The 19,648-nt window shown below is 39.0% G+C and overlaps 1 protein-coding gene across 2 annotated transcripts in view; it reads left to right on the forward strand.

The window, feature by feature from the left end:
- The window catches only part of DGCR2 (DiGeorge syndrome critical region gene 2), a 45,324-nt gene that overhangs the window by 5,604 nt on the left and 20,072 nt on the right, over positions 1-19,648 (forward strand). For both annotated transcript variants that reach the window (XM_058851363.1, XM_058851364.1), the window contains exon 2: positions 14,805-14,927. In XM_058851363.1, coding sequence (XP_058707346.1) covers positions 14,805-14,927 — 123 coding nt within the window. The remainder of the gene's footprint in view (positions 1-14,804; positions 14,928-19,648) is intronic.

The following is a 19,648-nucleotide window of genomic DNA, read 5'->3' on the forward strand; positions in this document are numbered from 1 at the left end:
ATTAGCAGAACTTCCCATTGTGCAGTGCAGACCTGTGTACCCTGAGTGGAGCTTCTGATACCTGAAAGTTCTGTCTGGAGAAGAGCCTAGAAGGAATTGAGTAGAATCACAGCTCCTGCCCTTCAGGGCTTAATGTGCATTCTCAGGTTATTTTGTATTTTGAAGTGGACATGTGCATTGGGTTCTTGCAGTGATAGCCTGGACAAGGAAGGGCTTAGATAAAAAGGGAACAGAGCACAGCTAATGGCAGGCTCAATGAGAAGCTCTGCAGATCTTTGTTTGTGCAATCTGAAGGGTTATGCTGTGATGGAAAGAATCTTGCTAATCTTTTATTCTGTGTAGGCTGATAGAAAGTTATGGCTAGAGGTATAAGAGATGAGGTTGTCCGTCTTCCTATCCCAAAAGAAAATCTGGCAAACCCAAGCAGTTCCTGAAGGTGTTAAGCAGATTGTTAATGGTTTCCTGTGATAGACTCCAAACACCAGATTATTTTTGTAACTCTAGTTGCCAGTCTGTTTCTTCTGCAGTTACAGCTTATTATTTGTATAAATGCAATGTAATGCACAGGTCTCTCATAAGCTGCAGCTTTAAAGAACAGAGTCACAGTTTTCCAGAGCAGTTCAGGTGCCAGTTTTTCTGTAGCACTGAGTGTGGTGTGTGCTTTCCAGTGCCCAATCCTTCCTGGCTTTCCATTCTCTGGAAGGGTTTCTGTTTCATGCTGGATCCTTGCATGGCAGGCTCACATGTTCTCACTGCAGTTCAGTGGTGGTTTTGTAGAGGAACCTGAGTCCAGGAGGAATCATGGATCAGTTGGTGAAGTCATTGATTTGCTGTAGCAGGACTTGAGCAATTTAGTTGCTTAAAAACATGAGTTTGGGATTAACCTTTAATCCATATTCCCCGAACTGTAAAATCCTCTGGCATCTTGTGGTTTCCTGTGAAACTTTAAGTTTTTCTTTGTTTTAAAGGGTCAGCCTGGTAATTCTGGGTTTTATGAACAGCATTTTAATGATATTTGCTATATGGAACTCCTAAGGAAGTTATCAGTAGTATTTGCCTGCCATTCAGATAATTTAGTAATATGGTTTTAAGTTTAATGGCAGTTGATAGTTACTGCATTATCTATAGCTAAACTAAATTACATTCAACTTCCAACTTAATTAAAATTAAAATTGGTTGGTCTAATATTATGTTTAGCTTCTGTTCTGTTTATTGATTATTGTGCTTGAGAATTGTCAGCCAGCTGAGGGAGTGGAAATGTAGGAGTAGCTTTTGCTGGCTGCTCTTGTGCTATTCCCTGCTCTTTTGTCCTTTAACTGATTTTAATTTGTCATATTTTCATTTGTGTAACTTTTTTCCTGTGTTGTCTTCTCTTTCATATGCCGCCTCTGTTGTGCTTCCTTATACCTTTCCCACTATAGGGCCAGTTACTTGGGGTGCCCAGTGGAATTATTTGAAAGTCAAAGTTAGTAGAAAAATGGGATTAACTGCCATTTCTAGTAGAATGATGCTGAGTGTTCTGGGCTGGCTGCAAAACTGAGTAGTATTATTTCTTAGTATTTCTATGTTTGGTCTGTTTTAATATTTCTTTAGCAATGTAAATAAAAAGATTTCTTCTGACTTAAAAGTAGCTTGTCATCTTTTACACAATTTATTAAAATGAAACAAATAACCCTGCTTCTAACACCTGCTGGGTTTGAGTTTGTGCACAAGTATCATTTTGCCTTGTATGTTTGTATGTTAAAGCTCTAAAACTTACTGCAGCTTGTTTTAATGTAGGGATGGTCAAAACTGCATTTGTGTTTTCTCTGTTGAATTTGTGGAATAATTTGATACACTATAATTACTCTTCACTGATTAAAATCAGAGGTATAAGAGTACTCTGTAAAGGAGATCTGGGAAAATCTTCATGAAATGTTGGGAATCTTGCAGGAAGGAGATCAGAGACTTATGTAGAAGCATCTTGCCTCCTCAATCTGGCAGTAAGCAGGTTGGAGGAAATGATTCAAGAATGCTGTAGTGCCCATCTTTGTCTTTCTGAGCAGTAATGGAATTGAATGTAGTTTATTGATGTTAAAATGGCAAAGATCAAGTTTTGTGACATAGTACCTGACACATGGGCACAATAGATGCTGAAGAGTGCTGGCAGTAGTGCTTGATTTTTTAGAAAGTGTGGAGGATGAGAAAGCTATTCTCACAAGGTTACACGTCTTTTTAATTTGGGTTGGATCTGTATTTTCTGACTTCTAGTAGAACTATTAAACTTAGGAGTCTGATATGTGGAGTTTCTCCTCAGGTATTTGATTTGCTGGGGAAGAGGGAAGCACAGGATCTCCTGCAGTGTGGACAGACGTAGCGGTGGCTGACATTGGCCACATTCCTGCTGTGTTCGGCTTCAGTGGAGCAGGGGAATGCTATTCAAAGCATGAGCCATTTGCTCCAGGACACGACAGCCACTGCGCCAGCTCCTGTGCAAAGGGTAAAACTGGGGTTCCCTATTTGAGGTCATAATATTTCTGTGTATTTAATTTTTGTTCTTACGTGTTCTAGGTGCTTGCTCATCAAGTCTTGCACAAGATGTGAAGAACAAAAGTGAAACAGGAGCAAAAGCTTTTTTTAGTGTGACCTGCATTTGAATAGTGCTCAGGCACAGTTTTCCTGTCTCCCTGATTTGTTAGATTCTTGTTTAGGACCTTGAACTTCCTTAGGGCCCTGTAGAGAACTTCTTCCATGTTAATTTGGTTTAAAAATTAAAAAAAAAAAAAGATGTTAGTTTTTGGAGAGTGGTGTAGTTGAACAATACCTGGTTTCATAGATAGAACTTTGTCACCTATTTGCTTTAAAGACTACTGCAATTCCTCATGTTTTAGTTCAGCAAAGTTTTAAAGCACATACTTAGCTTTGAATTGTATATTTTCATTAGATTTGTTAGGATTGCTCATGTCCTGAAAGTTTAAGGAATATGCATAAATACTGCTGAGTCGTGTACTAAAACAACAACAACAAAAGACAGGCACTTTTCTGTTTTCCTACAGAGAAGGAACATGTGTTGTCTTGCTGAAAGTAAATGGGCTTGCTAAGTAATACTGCTGAAATCTGGCAATTCCTACTTTTAATTTAATGGTGGCTACAAATTAGCCTTGATTGCTCTGACAGTTCTTGAATTGCTGTTATTGTGTTTCATCTGGGTACTCTTCTTGTTGAAACGTGATCTAAAAGAAAATACTAATTAAGTTCATGTAAAATTTTGGATTTGAATTTTTCCTGTGAGGAAAATGAGTTTCTGTAGAGTATCTTTTAGATTTTAGTTGTTTGGTTAGAGGTTTTTTGTGGTCTTGGGGTTTCTGTTGGTTTTGATTATTTATTTGGGGTTTTTTGTTTGTTTGTACTCCTGTAGTTTATTTGGTCAAAGGGAATACAGCCTCTTCCTCTGCTGATTCTTAGTGAAACTGTTTTGTATATGAACAAAAACTGATTCAACTGACTTGGTAGGATGTAGTAATCTTGAGAATACAGGAGTGTATGCCTAGATTTTTTGGGAGTAGTTCTGTGTGGGCAGCTACCACGTAATAGCTTTAGATATAGAGTACTTCAAGCTGTGGTACCCAGGTAGTTGAAGGATTTGTGTGTGTGGGGGGCAATCCATCTACCCTGACCTGGATTTTAGGGAGAAAGGATTGTTGTTGAGGCTGCCCTTTTCTGGACACAATTGATGACTTGCTGAGTATATCACTGCTGATGTTGTTCTTAATGGACTTTTTCCTCTGTTGCTTCGTTTCTTGGGAGAAGTAGTATGTTTTGTGTGTGGCTGTATTTAAGTTCTGTGTGAGGAATAGTGCTGTTTACTTAGCACTGCTGTTTCCTGTGAGCATGTTTCATAAGCAGTGGGCCTTAATGAAACCTGGACTCCAGTGGGCTTGTCTATGTCCCTGTACCTCCTCTGCTGTAGTAGCCTTGCCTGACACTGATTTAATAAGGCCATATCTTGCCTGTGTCCCTCAGCCTATCCACAGCACATCCTCTGGCATGAAAAAGCTGGGAGTCCTGCAGGGTCTCTTGCAAAGGTTTGGTTACCCCAGCTCACCACTTCCCTCCACTGCCAGCTGGGAAGCCAGGCCGGTGGTGCCAGAGTGCAACCAGGTGTGCTGGCAGGCTGGCATCTGCTGCACACTGCAAGCCATGTGTGGCTTTCCTGCCCTCTGAAGCTCAAGGAGGTCATCATTTCCTTACCTTACCTTACCAGTGCAAGCTGTGGAAAGACATATGCTGTCTTTTCCTGGTCTTGGCTTTTCCCAAGCTTGCTTGAAATTGTTTAGTGAATTTGTGAGGTGTGATTGGCACTTTTCACTGATCAGCTTTCTTTAGGGAAAGGGTTAAACATTTGGTGCTGCACAGGTTTAAATCACTTGTCAGTGTTGTACTAAAACATTGGAATCCTCCCTAAGGCTGTACAGAACACTTGAAGTCCTGAGCAAGGTTGTTAGTGTGGAGAAACAGTAGCCTTTAATTTTGAGCCATATTAGAGGCTTATTAAGTACCCATGGCTTTGGTTTTGTTTGTATTGACTGCTCTTTGTGCCTATGCTGTATTTGGTTTTTCCTTTCTGCATCTTTACTTATTATCATAATATAACAGGTTCTTGACTGGGGAGAAGCTCAAGACTGTTGCTTAGCTGGTATTCTCACTATGAAAATAAACTGGTTTTCAGTCTGGAATGATGCATTGCCTAATTCACAGTATTCTTTCAGCTTAGTTGAAGTAGCAAGTTTTGTTTTCTCTTTGGTTTTGGCAGTGCTGGAGAACTGGGAAATACATTTTTTCTGTTTTAGGAATAACTGCCCACTTTCATGAAGCTCAAAGTCTGTATTTTCTGAGCCTTAAAAAATTATAGCCAGGATTCCCATTCGAAAAGCTCTGATGTTGTTGCTTTGGCTGAATGCCATGTCTCTTGCCTGCCTTTGCTTTTTTATTTTTTGAAGTTATTTTGATTTCTCTTTCTCTTTTCCATCCTTCCTGGCCTTGAGTTTGCCCTCCAGACAAAGAGCAGACAATGAATTGCAGTGAATGACACTTGTGAGCAAGGAAAAACTGGGTCATTTCCAGGCCTGTGCAGGGTGTAGGTATAATAAATATAGAATCATAGGATCATTTCAGTTGGAAAAGACCTTTGAGACTATCTAGTCCAACCATTAACCCTGCACTGCCAAGTCCACCAGTAAAACATATCCTGAAGTGCTGTATCTACACCTCTTTTACGTACATCTAGGGATCATGACTCCATTTCTCTAGGCAGCCTTTTCCAATGCTCAACAACCTTCCTGGTGAAGAAATTTTTCCTAATGTCCAATTGAAACCTCCTCTGATGCAATCTAAGGGAAATTCCTCTTGTCCTGTTGCTTGTTACTTGGGAGAAGAGGCTGACCCCCACCATGCTACCACTTGCTCCCAGATAGTTGTAGAGGGTGGTAAGGTCTGTCCTGGGCCCTGCAATCTGGAGAGTGTTTTACTGGGTGAAGAGCGTGCTCTCTGAACCATGAGCAGCCAATTTATCCACGAGAACACTGTAGCAAGTCATGTCCAAGATTTACTAAAATCTACCAGGTAAATGACATCTACAGCCTTTCCCTGGACCACTAAATGGGTCACCTTGTCTTAGGAGGAGATCAGGTTAGTCAAGCAGGACCTGCCTTTCTTAAACCCACGCTGGCTGGGCCCGATCACCTGCTTGTCCTGTGTGTGCCATTCGTGAGGGATGATCTGCTCCATAACCTTCCCTGGCACTGAGGTCAGACTGATGGGCATGAAGTTCCCCAGATCCACCTTATCACCCTTCTAATAGCAGCTGGCTGTCATACTTGCTGATTTTGAGTCAGCTGGGACCATCTGAGTTAGCCAGGACTGCTGGTCAGTGATAGAAAGTGGTTCAGTGAGCACTTCCACCAGCTCCCTCTGTATCCTTGGGTGGATCTCATCCAGCCCCACAGACTTGTGCATGTCTAAGTGGCCATAGCAGGTCACTTAACATCTCCCTTTGGATTATGGGGGCTTCGTTCTGCTCCCTGTCTTCCAGCTCTGTTCTTCTGGAGAGCAAATATGAGGGAGTGAGAGGAAGGAGGCTGCTACCATTCCTTACTGTGCTGTAAAATCTTTTGATGGATGTTGAGGTGATCTAGCATAACTTACAGTGACAGAGCACTGAGTAATACTGACTGTTGATGAGTGTTATTCATTAAGGATTTACAGTTTTCAGCTGGAATGTTGTCACAATTTTAATTGCTTCATGAAACAGCATGCTGAGGTCATGCAGAAAGTGCCAATGCCTCTAACATGTATTATTTATTTATTTTTGGAACTGATGCATTCCTATTAAATGGGATTATAACTTCAGAATCTCTAATTTTCAGGAGCTGGAATTAGACTTGAGAATTGGTGTGGGCTGTGTTTTGGCTATGAGAGTATCATGTGGCCTTTTTTCCCCCCCAGGCTCTGTGCTATTAGGTGCTGTTATGCTTTCATACTCTGCTGCACATACTCAGGTCATGATGAACCAAAGCTACGTGATCTAAGGGTATTTCCTAAGCATGTTTTCAGTATCACGGGTAAATGGCCAAGCATTTTATCTTCTGTGGAACTGGACATGAAAATGGAGTGCTCTATTTTTCTCTTTTATTTCTTCTGAAAGGTTTTAAATTTAATTATTCTCTAGGCTTTTAATTTGAAGAATAGTAAATAGAACCAGTTTTATTGAGAAACTTTAATAAACTTTCTATGAAATGGATAACTGATGGTCACACATGAGCTTCACAAATAGTTTTCTTGTCTGGAAGAAGTTGGTGTTAAAGTCTGCTTTCCTCCTACTGTGACTTTGTAATAAAGTACTGTATGTATTTATTCTGCTACACTGAATGCAGCAGTTGGTGGTATAATGATAAACTCAAAAATACGTAATGGACATCAGATTCACCAAGTGACACAAAAACCTGCTGGGAAATGAATGGTTAGTGAAAACTTCTCTGAGATCTGGAACTGAGGGAAATACCATTTACGTATGGCTTCTCTTCCCTGAGAGCAGAGGCCTTGTATGGGATTGGGGGTACCTCAAAGACAGGTTAAAAATGAGAAAACTGTTTGAAGACTGAGTCAGAGCATCCTCAGGCACAGTTCATAGTGAGCTTCTCTGTCCCTGAGAACTGTTCAGCAGCTGGTGCTGGCCCCTGTGAGCAGAGGTGGCCCTGCTCCTTACAGGCTGGCAGATTTTCAGGAATTTCGTGAGAGATACACTGTACCTGCGCCAGTGAACTTCACCTGTGGACTTGGGAGACATCCAAGTTACGGAAACTGCTTTTGAAGTACAGAGGATTACCTTAAGGAGAGTTTTTTTCACCTTTCTGCTGAGGACTACATTATGATAACCATCATGATATTGTTGTGTTGGAAGTATTAAGAGTGTTTTAAAGTTCATGTTACTGCAGTAAATACCAGTCTAGAGCAATATTGATTGTGTTATGCTTCCGCTTGAGCATAAATATTAGATCTAGAGCTGTGTGGATGTGTTTGTTTGATGGCAGTGGGTGTGGTGTTCCTTCTGTTGTTTTGTTTCTGGTGCTTGTTTGCAGGCATTTGGTGAGCACTGGTGTTCAGCAGAATCTCCAGGAGTGAAGGACTTGGGGAGTTGGGCTTCTTGCTGCCATGGACTGGGATCTGATCATACTCAAGCAGTGTAGTATGGCTCAGGTTATAAAGAAACAGTGATTTAAGAAAAAAATAATTTTCAATTTTAGTAAACTTATTCCTAAATGTGTTAAAATATGAAAGGATAGTGCAACATGTAGGTACAGGTCTTAAGTATGTAGGTTGAGTATTATAAAACATAGGAAAGACCTGTTGGACAAGTTAAAATCTGAATAAGAAGAGTTACTGGTCTAAGCACTTGTAGTTAAGAGTTTTTGTTAATGCTTAATCAGCTTTTGATGACTGTAATTGCCTCTTGAAATCTGAACAGAATATTCCTTTGCAGGTTGGTTCATCTGGTCTGGGACAATGAGTGATTTTTACACTGAGAAAGGAGGAAGTATTTTTGTCTTTTGTTTTCCTTTGGTCTGTAAATAAAAATGGTGCCAGAGGATCTACCATGTCCAACCTTGAGAAATGTTACCAAAATAAGCAAAGTAAGTTTGATGTACACACAAACCTGCCATTGTTCATTAAAAGCTTATGTATAAAACCAAACCATGTACTTCAAGATTATCTCTTCCAGTACATGAATTTCAGAGTAATAACTTATAATTGAAATAACATTAAATGCTGGGTGTACATTTAATCAAATCTCAATTTCCATACAAATGAAGCTCAACAGACAAGAGCAATTAGTGTAGCAAATAAAAAATGACATTTCTTTGTGTTTAAAACTGAAATAGATTCAAATCCATACTTGCTGTGTAAACACTGACATCTAGTGCATCTGTAGGCTTAGCTACTAAAAGACTATCTTAATGTATCAAACTTTACTAACTGGTGAATCCTTTAATCAAGAAAAGTTCAGTAATTGCAGCCAGAAGAACACAAACTTTCATAATCAGTGATTGTAGTCACTGAGTTTAATTTCTGTGTCAAAGCACTTTGCTGAATTGAGTTTTATATTTTGGAGGCTTTAGTTTCAGCCTCTGGTTCCTCATCTGTACCTCTGAATTTTTGAATTGCTGTGATAAGGTTTTTGTACTGCTGGAGGTTTATAGGCCTAGGAACATACATGAGGGGAATGTTCTGTTTGTCAGGGTTTCTGCTTTAGGGTCTAGTGCTCATTTTCCCACACGTTTCAGTAGGGTTAATGTTTGGTGTCTTGAAAATATAAGGTTGAAATTTAGATTTTGAGAACTTTGATGTGTTCACCTAATGCTTTAGAGTAGATGTTTATTACATGTGCCTGAGACATGGCCTCTGTCATTTTTATTGGACGTAACATTTCCTCCAGCTGAATTTCTTTTGTATCTCTGTCTTCAACTGAAGGAGGATAGATAATCCTGCTAGAATAGTATCAAAGTTTTCTCATTTACCCAGCAGCTTATCTTTGCAGGAAATATTTACAGCTGCTGGCTGTTGCCCATTGCCACGAGCTGTTTCCACCCCTGCTCCTTCTCTCAGCCCAGTGGTGTGTGACCTAGCACCCGCCTTTCATGCCTCAAAGCTGCCACCCTGCTCCTCACTCGAGGATTTTCTGATGCTGTCCTGACTGTTCAAATGTTTTCTGTTAGAGCAAATATTTAAAACTATAGAAACATTAGTAGATGTTCTGTCTTTGGTGGCAGGCAACTATTATGATACCCCAATTCCACATTAATGGATATTGGATTTGTACAGCTAATTCTGCTGAATTAGCTGGAGCATGCAATCTTTCTGGTTGCAAGGGGACAAACCAGAGCTGATCTGACTTAATGTGGACAGACAGTAGCTAATTTGATCTAAAGCTTGCTGTTTCAAGGCCAACTGATCACATTCATTTTGGAAACTGAACCAGCAAGGTGAACTTGTTTTGAATAAACACTTTGTCTCATGTGTCTGTTACAGCCTTACTTTGGTATTGAAATCTCTAAAGTGAGATATACTGTGTTCAAAAAATAGTTTCACATACTGGATATGGATCCTCCCTACCTTTCTTTAAAGTAAAACAGTTGTTTTGAGTAACCATTTATCCCTTATGTCTTGGATAAAAAGGGGAAAATTAATAAAAAATTAGTTGCTTTTTATATTTGTGCAGAAGGTGTCTTAATCTAAATGAATCTCAAAAGTTTTAAAAAAATTTTTTATTATGCAGAAAATAATGGCTTTCAGGTAGTGTAATGCTCAGGGCAGCTCATTGGACAGTGCTGCAGGAAGGATGCACTGCAGCTTCTCAGCACTTGGGCTCCAGGAGGAAAACGTTCTCAATTACACACAGAGAATACATGAGGTTGTTAAACCTGAAAGGACTTCCTGGATCATTTTATAGTGGCCAAAATCTGTTTGTTTTGTGAAACACATGAAGCTGGCTGGAAATTAGAGGGAGTATGTGTGTGTGTTTTATTCATCTATCATGATGTCCTTCCTATGGATAATGCATCTTGTAAATGTTTGGTTTTTTTTTTTTTTTGAGTACTTAGCAGAAAATCAGAAAATTATCCTGCTGTAAAGAAAATTCAAAAAGCTAGTTGACCTGTGATGAAATACACGATGAGTTCTGTGAAACACCTGGCATTCAACATGCAGTGGGCAAAATCTTCAGAACAAAAGCTCCCTGTGAGCGTGTAAGCAACCACCTTGAAACATTAGGTTTTTCCTGTATGAAACCCCAGATTTTCTGTTAGTCAAAAATCTTGTTGGCTTTGCTGCTGGCTAACTTAGAAAAATACATGCCAGCTAAAGCAGATGAAGGTCTCTTGTTTGTATGGCACTGTTTAAATTGATTTATAATCTTGTAATTTCTGGTTTGATGAAGTAAATTTCCAACTGTTTTGTAAGTTTTCTTTAAATTTTGAATTACAAGTCCACAACTAGCCTTGGTAAAACTTCTTTCAGATGAATGACTTGTGGACAGGTTATATTATCTAATAATGTGTCCCAGCAAGTTGATATTGGGTTTTTTTTGGTTTTTTTTGCCTTCACTTGACAGTAAGTTTTATCTTGGGTTATGTATTTAGCTTGTAGAATTGTTGGTCTGAATTTGATTTCGGTTTTTCTGCTCTTTTTATATCAAGTTAAGGAATGTCTTGTTTTCTGTTTCCAATTTATAGTAGAGAAACAGGTGAAGTGTTACCAGAGAACTTGCTGTTGTTACTTGGTATTTCTGACAGACATTTGTTCAGGTACAGGTGTGCTGGTGAATGAGCAGGTTGCTTGGGGTCTAGGGAATAAACACAGTGCCATCATGAAAGCATAGAACCTGCAGTCAGGACAGCTGGCTCCCTGCAGGTTCATCTTGCCCTTGGCAAACTCTGGAATTTTTCTGTACTTCATTGTAACTGTGGCAGAGGATGCATTGGTTGGTAAGATTGTTGAGGGTTAATGTTGTAGAAGTGCTTTGAGATGGTGAAATGAAGAGACCATCTAGACACCTCACTGCTTCAAGTGTTTTCATGTTCTCACATTGCCTGAACTTTGTGATGTTTTGTAGGTTTATACTCTGTATAGTGCAAAAACTACAATTGCTGCTATTTTCAGTGTTTTAGTTGTCTCCTTTCTTAACAGCAAGTGCCAGATGAATTTAATTGCTCTGCAATAAGATTTCAGTGCACTAAATTTCATCCTGTAGCATAGCAAAGACTGCATCTGATCTCTAAAAGAAAAAGAAGCCTTTTATGTTAGAATTGCCCATGTGAATCATAATACTGCTGATGACACTTATCACACTGTACGTGAACACTGGGGGAGGTTGCATTTCCACATTTTCACTTTGACGCAATTGTTGATGCCCTTGGCTTAATGTCTTGTACTTTTGCCCCAGCAGCTGCTTGCTCTTAGCTGAACTTGTGCCATTTTGTGTTTACTAATTTGAATATTTGAAAATATGTTTCTGCATTTAATATCTGGTGGAAAGTATGGATTTAGTGCTGTGAAGAGGCGATAGTTTAAGTTCCTTTCTTGATCCTTTCTTACTGTGAGTTACCGTCAACATCTGTGAACTGTGAGGGATATCTGGCTTTAAAGACAGAAGCGGACTGATATTTTTGAAATCTTTGCAATTCTTCAAAAGAACTGAAAATATATGGGTGAAGAAATAGTTTTTATTTACCACACTCCTGGAAAGTACAAAGTCTGGCCATGTGTTAAGTGATTACTTGCATTCCAGGAAAGATGGATGGTCACATAATGTACTTTTCAGTACTGCTCATACATCTTCCTGACTCTTGCCCTGCTGCTGGCAGTGTGACTTGCCTTTTCTGTGGTAGAGATGGGCTTGATATGTTTTAATTTATTTGCTGTTTTAACTTAAAAATGGGCTACTGATGTGAGATGTTTTGCAGGGTTCTTGACCAGCACATACCCTCTGCACCCTTGCCTCTACCAAATATCTCCATTCTTTTGTTAATATCTTACAGCTTTGTTATAGACTTCCATCTGTTTTTATGTCTGTAACTTACTGCTGATGGCTCTGGGTTGGGATAGCTCAGGAGGGCTTATTGACAGAGATTCTAATTTCACAGTATTTCTTTGTGTCACATTTCTGCCTTCCGCAGCAGTTCATGTTCCTTGGTCTGAAATCATTAGTGCATCTGACAGCATGATCTCCATTGGGAACAATGGTACAGCTGCTCTGAAAGGTGTTTTAATATAAATGTTTTGTACTCTTCATGTATCCACATTCTTCAGAGAGGAGTGTCTCTAATACAGGAAGTAATGACATTACAGCATGTAGCTGGCATTTTTTTAATGCCCATAATACTGAGATGGAGTCATCCTTTTATCTGAACCAGTCATATATAATTGTACATAAAATAGTAATAGCATATATGAAATTGCAGACAGACAAAAGTATTCTTGACTGTTTTTCCCATGTGCAGGTTGGCATTCCTGGTGAATGCTGCCTGTGAAGCCAGAAGGCTGCAGGATAACATTGTTCACAAAGTGTATCTGTGAATTCCATTGAAGTCAAGCAGTAAAAGAAAAAAACAAGTTTATTTTAAAGTATTGAATTTTGCCATAACTACAGGTGGATGCAGTTGAAACCTGGAGATGGACTGAGAATAGTCTTTGATGTGTTAAAAGATCTGCCACAGGCTCCAGTGTAAATTCTGTATTTGAAACTGGAGTAGCAAGACTTTCTAAGGAACCTCCCACTGCGTCCTGAGCTTGTGCAAAAGTGGCGAAAGAAGCTGCAATGATTTCTAAAATGCTGCTTTTCTGTGGACTTGAAATCTGAATGCTTTTCATTTCAGCTTGAGGTTTTGTATTTGTTTGATTTGGTGGTTTGTGTGTTGTTGCGTTTTTTCCTCTAAGTTAGAAGGAGATTTAATTAACTCATAGATATTACTTTTGAAATTATTTAGCTTAAAGATAGATTTTTAAATTTTCTCTCACTATATTGGGCAAGCGAAGCTTTTCCTCCATTTTTTTAACACCCCCTCCCAACTGTTTAATTCCCCTTTCCCACTTCAGGCTAAATAAATTATTTCATATTTTTTTTTTCTGAGGGGGATGGCATTATGACTGGTAATTTCTATTTTTTTCCCATTTCCCCTGTGCTCACTCTCTGTTAGCTGTTTGGGCTGAATAAATCTCTGAATGGGTGAGAACACTCTTGTTCTGTCAGGTCTGTTGTTGCCGTCAGTAGTCTGGCAGGTCTGTGTGAGTTCTTAGCATCTTGTGACCTGAATGTTTGCTCTGAGTAGGTGGTTGCTAAGAGGATGTGCCTGCTTTTATTCTTCTAGAAGAGCAGGTCTGTGCTTTATAGAGGAACCAGTAGTAGGACTGGATTTTAGTCTAACATCAAATTAGAAGCCTGTTATCAATATGTTATACCAATTACTAGGTGTATGTGTACAGCTTTTATTGAGAGTGCCCTGATGACTGGGTTTATTATGCCCAGTCATGTTGTTTGAACACTTAAATGTGACCTCCGTCTTGATTTAGCTTAGACATGTGTTTCAAGAAGTAACAATTGCAATTACAGTCTGCTCTTACTTTGTAAACTGTGGATGAGAGAATGCATACCTGTATTTTAAATTCTCTTTTAGTGATTTCTTTCTGCAAGATAGTTGCCGACTGGATCTATTCAAAATCAGTATGTTTTACATATAAACATTTTTTTTTCTTCTATTTAAAAAGGTGCTCATTCTGTAGACATAAATTGCCTGGGATTAGTGCAGCTCACTGAGAGGAAAATGTGCTGAATTGTTCAAAACAATGGTTGGAAAATTGACAACCTCTGTCAAGAAGAAAGATGGACAGTGATGGTCAGGTGCAAAAGTGAGCCTGTGGATAGTGTTGGCATTGGCAGACCAGCTGTGAACAAGCTTAAAATTGTTCAGTTTTGTAGACAGACCTTTTTCTTCCCTGCAAAATGTTTTGAGGGACAGAAAATGAAGCTGAGTTACTAGGTTCTGACATCTGATAGATGGAATTGAAAAAAAATGGTTTTTAGAAAGTTGTACTTTTTGTAATGCTAATTAGGTGTGACAGTGTAATGATGGCAAGTAGGCAGTGAACTCACAGAAGCAGGAGCTACATGTTTGCAGATAGTGACAGTTTCTAGTAAAGGATATGTTCACATGGAGAAATTCTACAAAACAGCTGAAGCTAGAAAGTGAAAACAGCTTCATGGATATAGATACCATTTTACAAGTAGTTCTGTGAAATGTCTGTAAATCAGACTGGACATTTGTGCAAGTCTAGTGGGTTCTGGCATACACAGTGATTAGAATGGAAATAAGATTCTGAAACTGTTGCATAATGTAGCACTTAACTATCAAAACATATTTTTGTTGAACTTAAGCTCTGAGAAAATGGAACAAGCACTCCTCAGTGCCCCACAAGAAGTAAATGGGTAATGCTGTGGTAATAGCTGCTCACAGGCTATCTTTATCAGGAGGGTTTTTACCTTAGATGTCTTGAGAGAATTATTTTCCATACCCTCCTGTCTGTTAAAACCACAAACATGCAGTTTAGGACATGAAGTGATCTGAAGGAGTTTTTAACAGGCTGAGTTAATCAGAGATTTTGTCCATTAAGCTTCAGTGATCCATTGCACGACAGATGATTAATATATTGTGTCTAGATTTGCAAGAGTAAATAACATTTCAAACAAAGCACAATTGTTTTTCTTCTTTTCCCAGAGCTCCGCTGCACCCCAGGGCAGTTTGCGTGTCGGAGTGGAACCATTCAGTGCATCCCTTCAAACTGGCAGTGTGATGGATGGCCCACCTGCGAGGACGAGAGCGATGAAGTTGACTGTCCGGGTAAGCAAATCTAAGAGAGTGCTCAGCCCTGTGCCAGCTTACTTTGCAGCAGTACTTTGACTCCTCCAGGTTGTTTGGTTATTTTTATTTGAAATTGGTGATCGATTGGTGGAACTGTACCCATTATTAACAAGTACTGTTGGCTTCTCTTCGTTTTTAGCAACTAATGCCACAAACAGTTTTTTGCTTGTCAGAATTATCCTTCCATTCTTACTGTCAGAGCGGGTATCCTGAAGACCAGGAGAGTTTGTGGTCTAAAAAGAGACTTCTGCCAAGGAAACAATGTTGCAGTTAAACTGAAATGACACATAAGCCTGTGGTTAAATTTGGAGTTACTGATTAGGTTGTATATCAGTCAGACAGTGCTGGGTGACATTGCTGGACTTGGGTAGAGAGTTTGTTTTATTGCTCCCTGTTCTGATTATGCTTCTTGTGCTTAAGTAGAGAACTTTGTTCTGCCAGACAAGCTGATGTATTTGCACTTCATAAGGTCCTATGACCATATGCTTTGAGGAGCCTGTCACCAGCAGGGGATCTCTGCTAAAGCTACTGGATACTGAACTGTGCTTAAAAACAAGCAAGGAAATATTGTGATTGTACAATCACAATTTTGAACATTTTCAATTGTTCAGGCTAGTACATGTCTTTCAGTGTATCTTAAGAGTGAAGTGGCCTGTAATTTTTTTTTTCTGTTGAGAGCAATGAGACAGGTATCTGAAAGCATGAATTCAACTGTGACACAATTCAAAGCTATCTTTACAGAATTACTAAATTACATTAAAAAACTGTTTTAAGAAGTTCTTTGCCAGTGAACTACTTAATTTTCTTGGCAGAGAATCATGTGAACTCTGTGTCATTGCCTTAACAGCATTCAGTCTGTCATCCTTCTGAGTCCCTAGCTATTTTAGAGGTGCTACAAAATAATATTGATGTTTTATGGCAACAAACTTTTAGATATTCATATTATCTAAAGGAATTAGAGAAATAAATCTAACACACAAGCTTTGAAGCTGCTAGAGTTAGCCTTCTCCCCAGTGTGTGCTATGGAAAAATAATTAAAAGAATGTCAGTGCTCTTTTAAGAAAATTTTTTGTTAGTTTGTGTGTGTGAATGTGCAGCAAAAGGGAAAAACAGTCAGTAGGTTTTTCTGACACTGAAAATTAAGCTGTGCCACTGATAGTCTGTTTAAGGATATTCTTTACAATGTGGATATCCTAAAGTAAATTGCTTTTATATCTGTGCTGTTATTCTTCCTTTTTAGCTAACTTTGGCCAAATGTGAAAAAAGCTATGGACTTAATAAAATTCTGGGGTATAATGGAATTCAGTGTCTGGGGGAAGGCAGAGTTGTGTTCTTATTCAGATTTACTCAAAAAGCACTGAAGACTTTGCTTGTGGGAACATTTGAACTTCCACTTCAGTAGAAAACTATTTTTATCTTCTGTTCCTGGTGTATTAGTCAGCAACTTGAGTTGTTGTCTGGAATATGCACCAGGATGGTGTTGACTAAGGACTGGAGTTCCAAAGAATGTGTGGTATATGGATAGGAGGAGGATTATATGGGAGTAACATTTCTCAATACATAGGTTCTGGTGTTGTGTTTGGGGTGCAGGTCTCACTGGACTGTCTAGCCTGACATGATGAAGAACTTGAAGGTTAAAGAAAAGAAATGTGGGAGAGACTTGATTCACCACCATGTCTGTGTGCAGGAAGAGAAGAATAACATCTGTAAATACCAAAGGGAAAAATGCTGGACAGCAGAGAGAAGGAAAGTATTCCACTTGATGAGAGGAGTAATTAGATAAGTAATTGGTGAAAAGGCTGTGCTCAGTAAAACAGCCAGAGAGGAGGTGTGGTGTTTGTGAAAGAACTGAGATATTTGCACAGTAATGCGAGGAGTGCAGCCAGCAAACCAGAGGAACAAGAACTACTGGTGTAGGATGTAAAAACTCTTCTACTTGTAACAAAAAACTTGGTGGGATTGCATCGTGACCTGCAATGGGTGTTGAAGGGCAGGTGTTATTCAGAGCTGTCAAGAATAAGGAGAGGTTGGTGTGCACAGGAATGCTGTGCTGGAGCATAAAGAGGAGTAGCATCAATGAAAGTAAACCTGAGGGCAGAATCCGTTTGGATGAGCACAGTGTGCTTGTGTTGAGGAAAGCAGTACATACGTGACGAGTCACAGGAGAGACTGTCTTGGGACACTGATTGTGGAGCTAATGCTACTAATAATAGTAACATAGTCATATTCAGGAGTGGCAACTTTCTTCTTTGGCCACTGAATTAACAAGAAATGATGCAGCTTTAAATTTAGAAAATACCTTTGGATTAGATGAGCAGTTGTGTGATGATTCAGCTAAATGTAAATACTTTAATTAAAAGTTCTTCCCTTCAATAAAGGCAAGGCTGAACACTAAAAGAGCTAGTTAGTGAAGCCACCTGGACTTGTGAAACTTGGAGAATTACAGTATCTTTAAATTAAAAGGCATGAAAACTCTCTGAAGCATGAAAAGAAAACTTGCAAGAAAGGGCCCTGAATCTAGTTGGGAAGCTTGTTAATCTTCAGCCTTTGAGCCACTAATGGCACACTCCAAACGAGCAACTGGAAGAGACCAGTGCAGTGAATTAGGGTTTTGTGGTGCTGTTAAGTGTGTTTCAGTGACTACTTAGTCATGTTGGTGTTTCAAAAGGTTTATTACAAAGCCATTGTAAGTTGTTTGCCACTGTTGGTTCACCTTTTTAGGCTTAACTTCATTTGTGTTAATAACAAAGGTCCTATAAAAACAAGAGGATCCATAATTAATAAATTAGTTTGGTAATCATGTATTGGCTGAAGTACAAGAAACATTACAAATTGTTAGGCTTTTTGTTTGAATTTCTTCTGGCATTTTTTTTTCAGAACACAATTAAATAAGACATTTCATTGATTGACAATCTGAATAAGTGTGCGAGATGCCTATTTTTTGCTTTATTTCTCTGAAGATTGTCACTATAGTTGTTTTTATTCTTACTGTCTCTTGTCACAATGACCATTTTCCTTTAAAACATGGAATTCCTTTCAGTCCCAAATTTGTCATGTGTAAAGTACTGTTCCCCTGCCCTTCCCATTAAGCACCCGTGTGTCAGTGGAATCTGCAGCAGTGATTACCCTCAATTCATCTTTCTGATAGACTAAAAGCAGTGGCTGCTTGCTTTTGTGAGCAATACTAAAAGTTCTGGGAGGGTTTGTTATGTAGCATGTGCCTGTGACTTAAGCAGTGGAGCTTAAAGAAATTTGTGGACTCTTCCATGTCAACAGTAATTGATCTGAAAAATAGGATTTAGAGTACGTAGAATAGACCAAAGTGGTCAATACTGAGAATACACCAAAATAGTGTATTCTGTGAACTGGTAGAAACAGGCATTAATATCTTAAACAAGGACTTTTATAAATGGGAATTTATTATTTCTAGTCACTTGCTCTCATGTTTCTACACAAGCGAAGTACAAACAATTTTTTCACCTTTATCAAAGTTCTGTATTTAAACCTGTAAGAGGGAAGGGATATGCAGTTTACCTTTTACTGCTTATTGGATTTCCAGCTTTGCTTCTACCGGAATATCAGATCAGCTTCTGTAGATATCCTACCTTCTTTGCAGACCTTCTGGTCTAACTCACTGTCAGGAGGCTGAGCAGAGCAGGGTTTAGTATAGCTCTGGCTGTGTTTTTCTCCCAAACTGCAGGCTTGATATTTTTTTTTTTTTTCCTGTTGACTATGAATGAAAATGGATGTCTTCAATTTGAGTGCCCTTCATAAATCCTATCCATATCAGTTTTACATCTTTCCCTTCTGATGAAGCAGCAGCTGCAGCAACCTGTGATCAAAAACAGCTTTGTGTTTTGTTTCACCAAGGATATTTTGTGTGGTTGAAGTGACTCTTGACATTTGTGCACTTCTTAGTACATCTCCTTTTTAAAAGCTGGGTATTAATGATAAAAACCTCTAAGCATTTCCACACCTTTCCTGAGCCCTTCCTGAACTCCTATTTTTTTTACCTTCCCTTGTGATGTTTAAATTATAAGCTGTTTTCTGCCAGTCCATTACCTTGAATAGCACTCAGCACAGCAGGATGCTGTTCTTGCTTGGCACTGATATTCTAGCACAATACAGCTGATAACACACAGCATGGAGCTGCTTGATCTGAGAAGAGTCATTCCTCTCTAGGAGCTTCTGAACTATATTTCCAAATACCGAGGGACAAAACTGGACTTAATCTTGAAGTTCTCTCACCTCTCAAATTACCAGATGGAATTAGAAGCTTTCTAAGCTTTCAGTAGGTAATGTGCTGGACAGAAAATTTGATGCTTAGGAGACAAGGCAGCTTCTATGTAAATGTTGAGAATCTGTGTGTTTAAACAGGAGCAACTCAAATCTTGATACTAATAAGATATGGCAAGATCTGGTCACTTCACGAGCAGTTTAATTTTGACATCATTTGACATAGTACATCCATGCTTGTGAAGGATTTTGCTTGAGTGACTTGACATGTATGACACAGAAGTTTTCCAAAAGGTAGAAGGAGCCGTCAGCATGGCAAACTTCCATTCTGAATTGGTTGCTCCAAGTTTTAAATAACTGAAAATAGCCACAGAATCACCACTGTTGGACAACTTTCTCTTGATGTATAGCCCTATAGTTAGACTATAATTGTGCTGGAGTGAATTAGATAGCAACTCTAAATT

The sequence above is a fragment of the Poecile atricapillus genome, chromosome 16, assembly GCF_030490865.1.
Source record: "Poecile atricapillus isolate bPoeAtr1 chromosome 16, bPoeAtr1.hap1, whole genome shotgun sequence".
NCBI lineage: Eukaryota > Metazoa > Chordata > Aves > Passeriformes > Paridae > Poecile > Poecile atricapillus.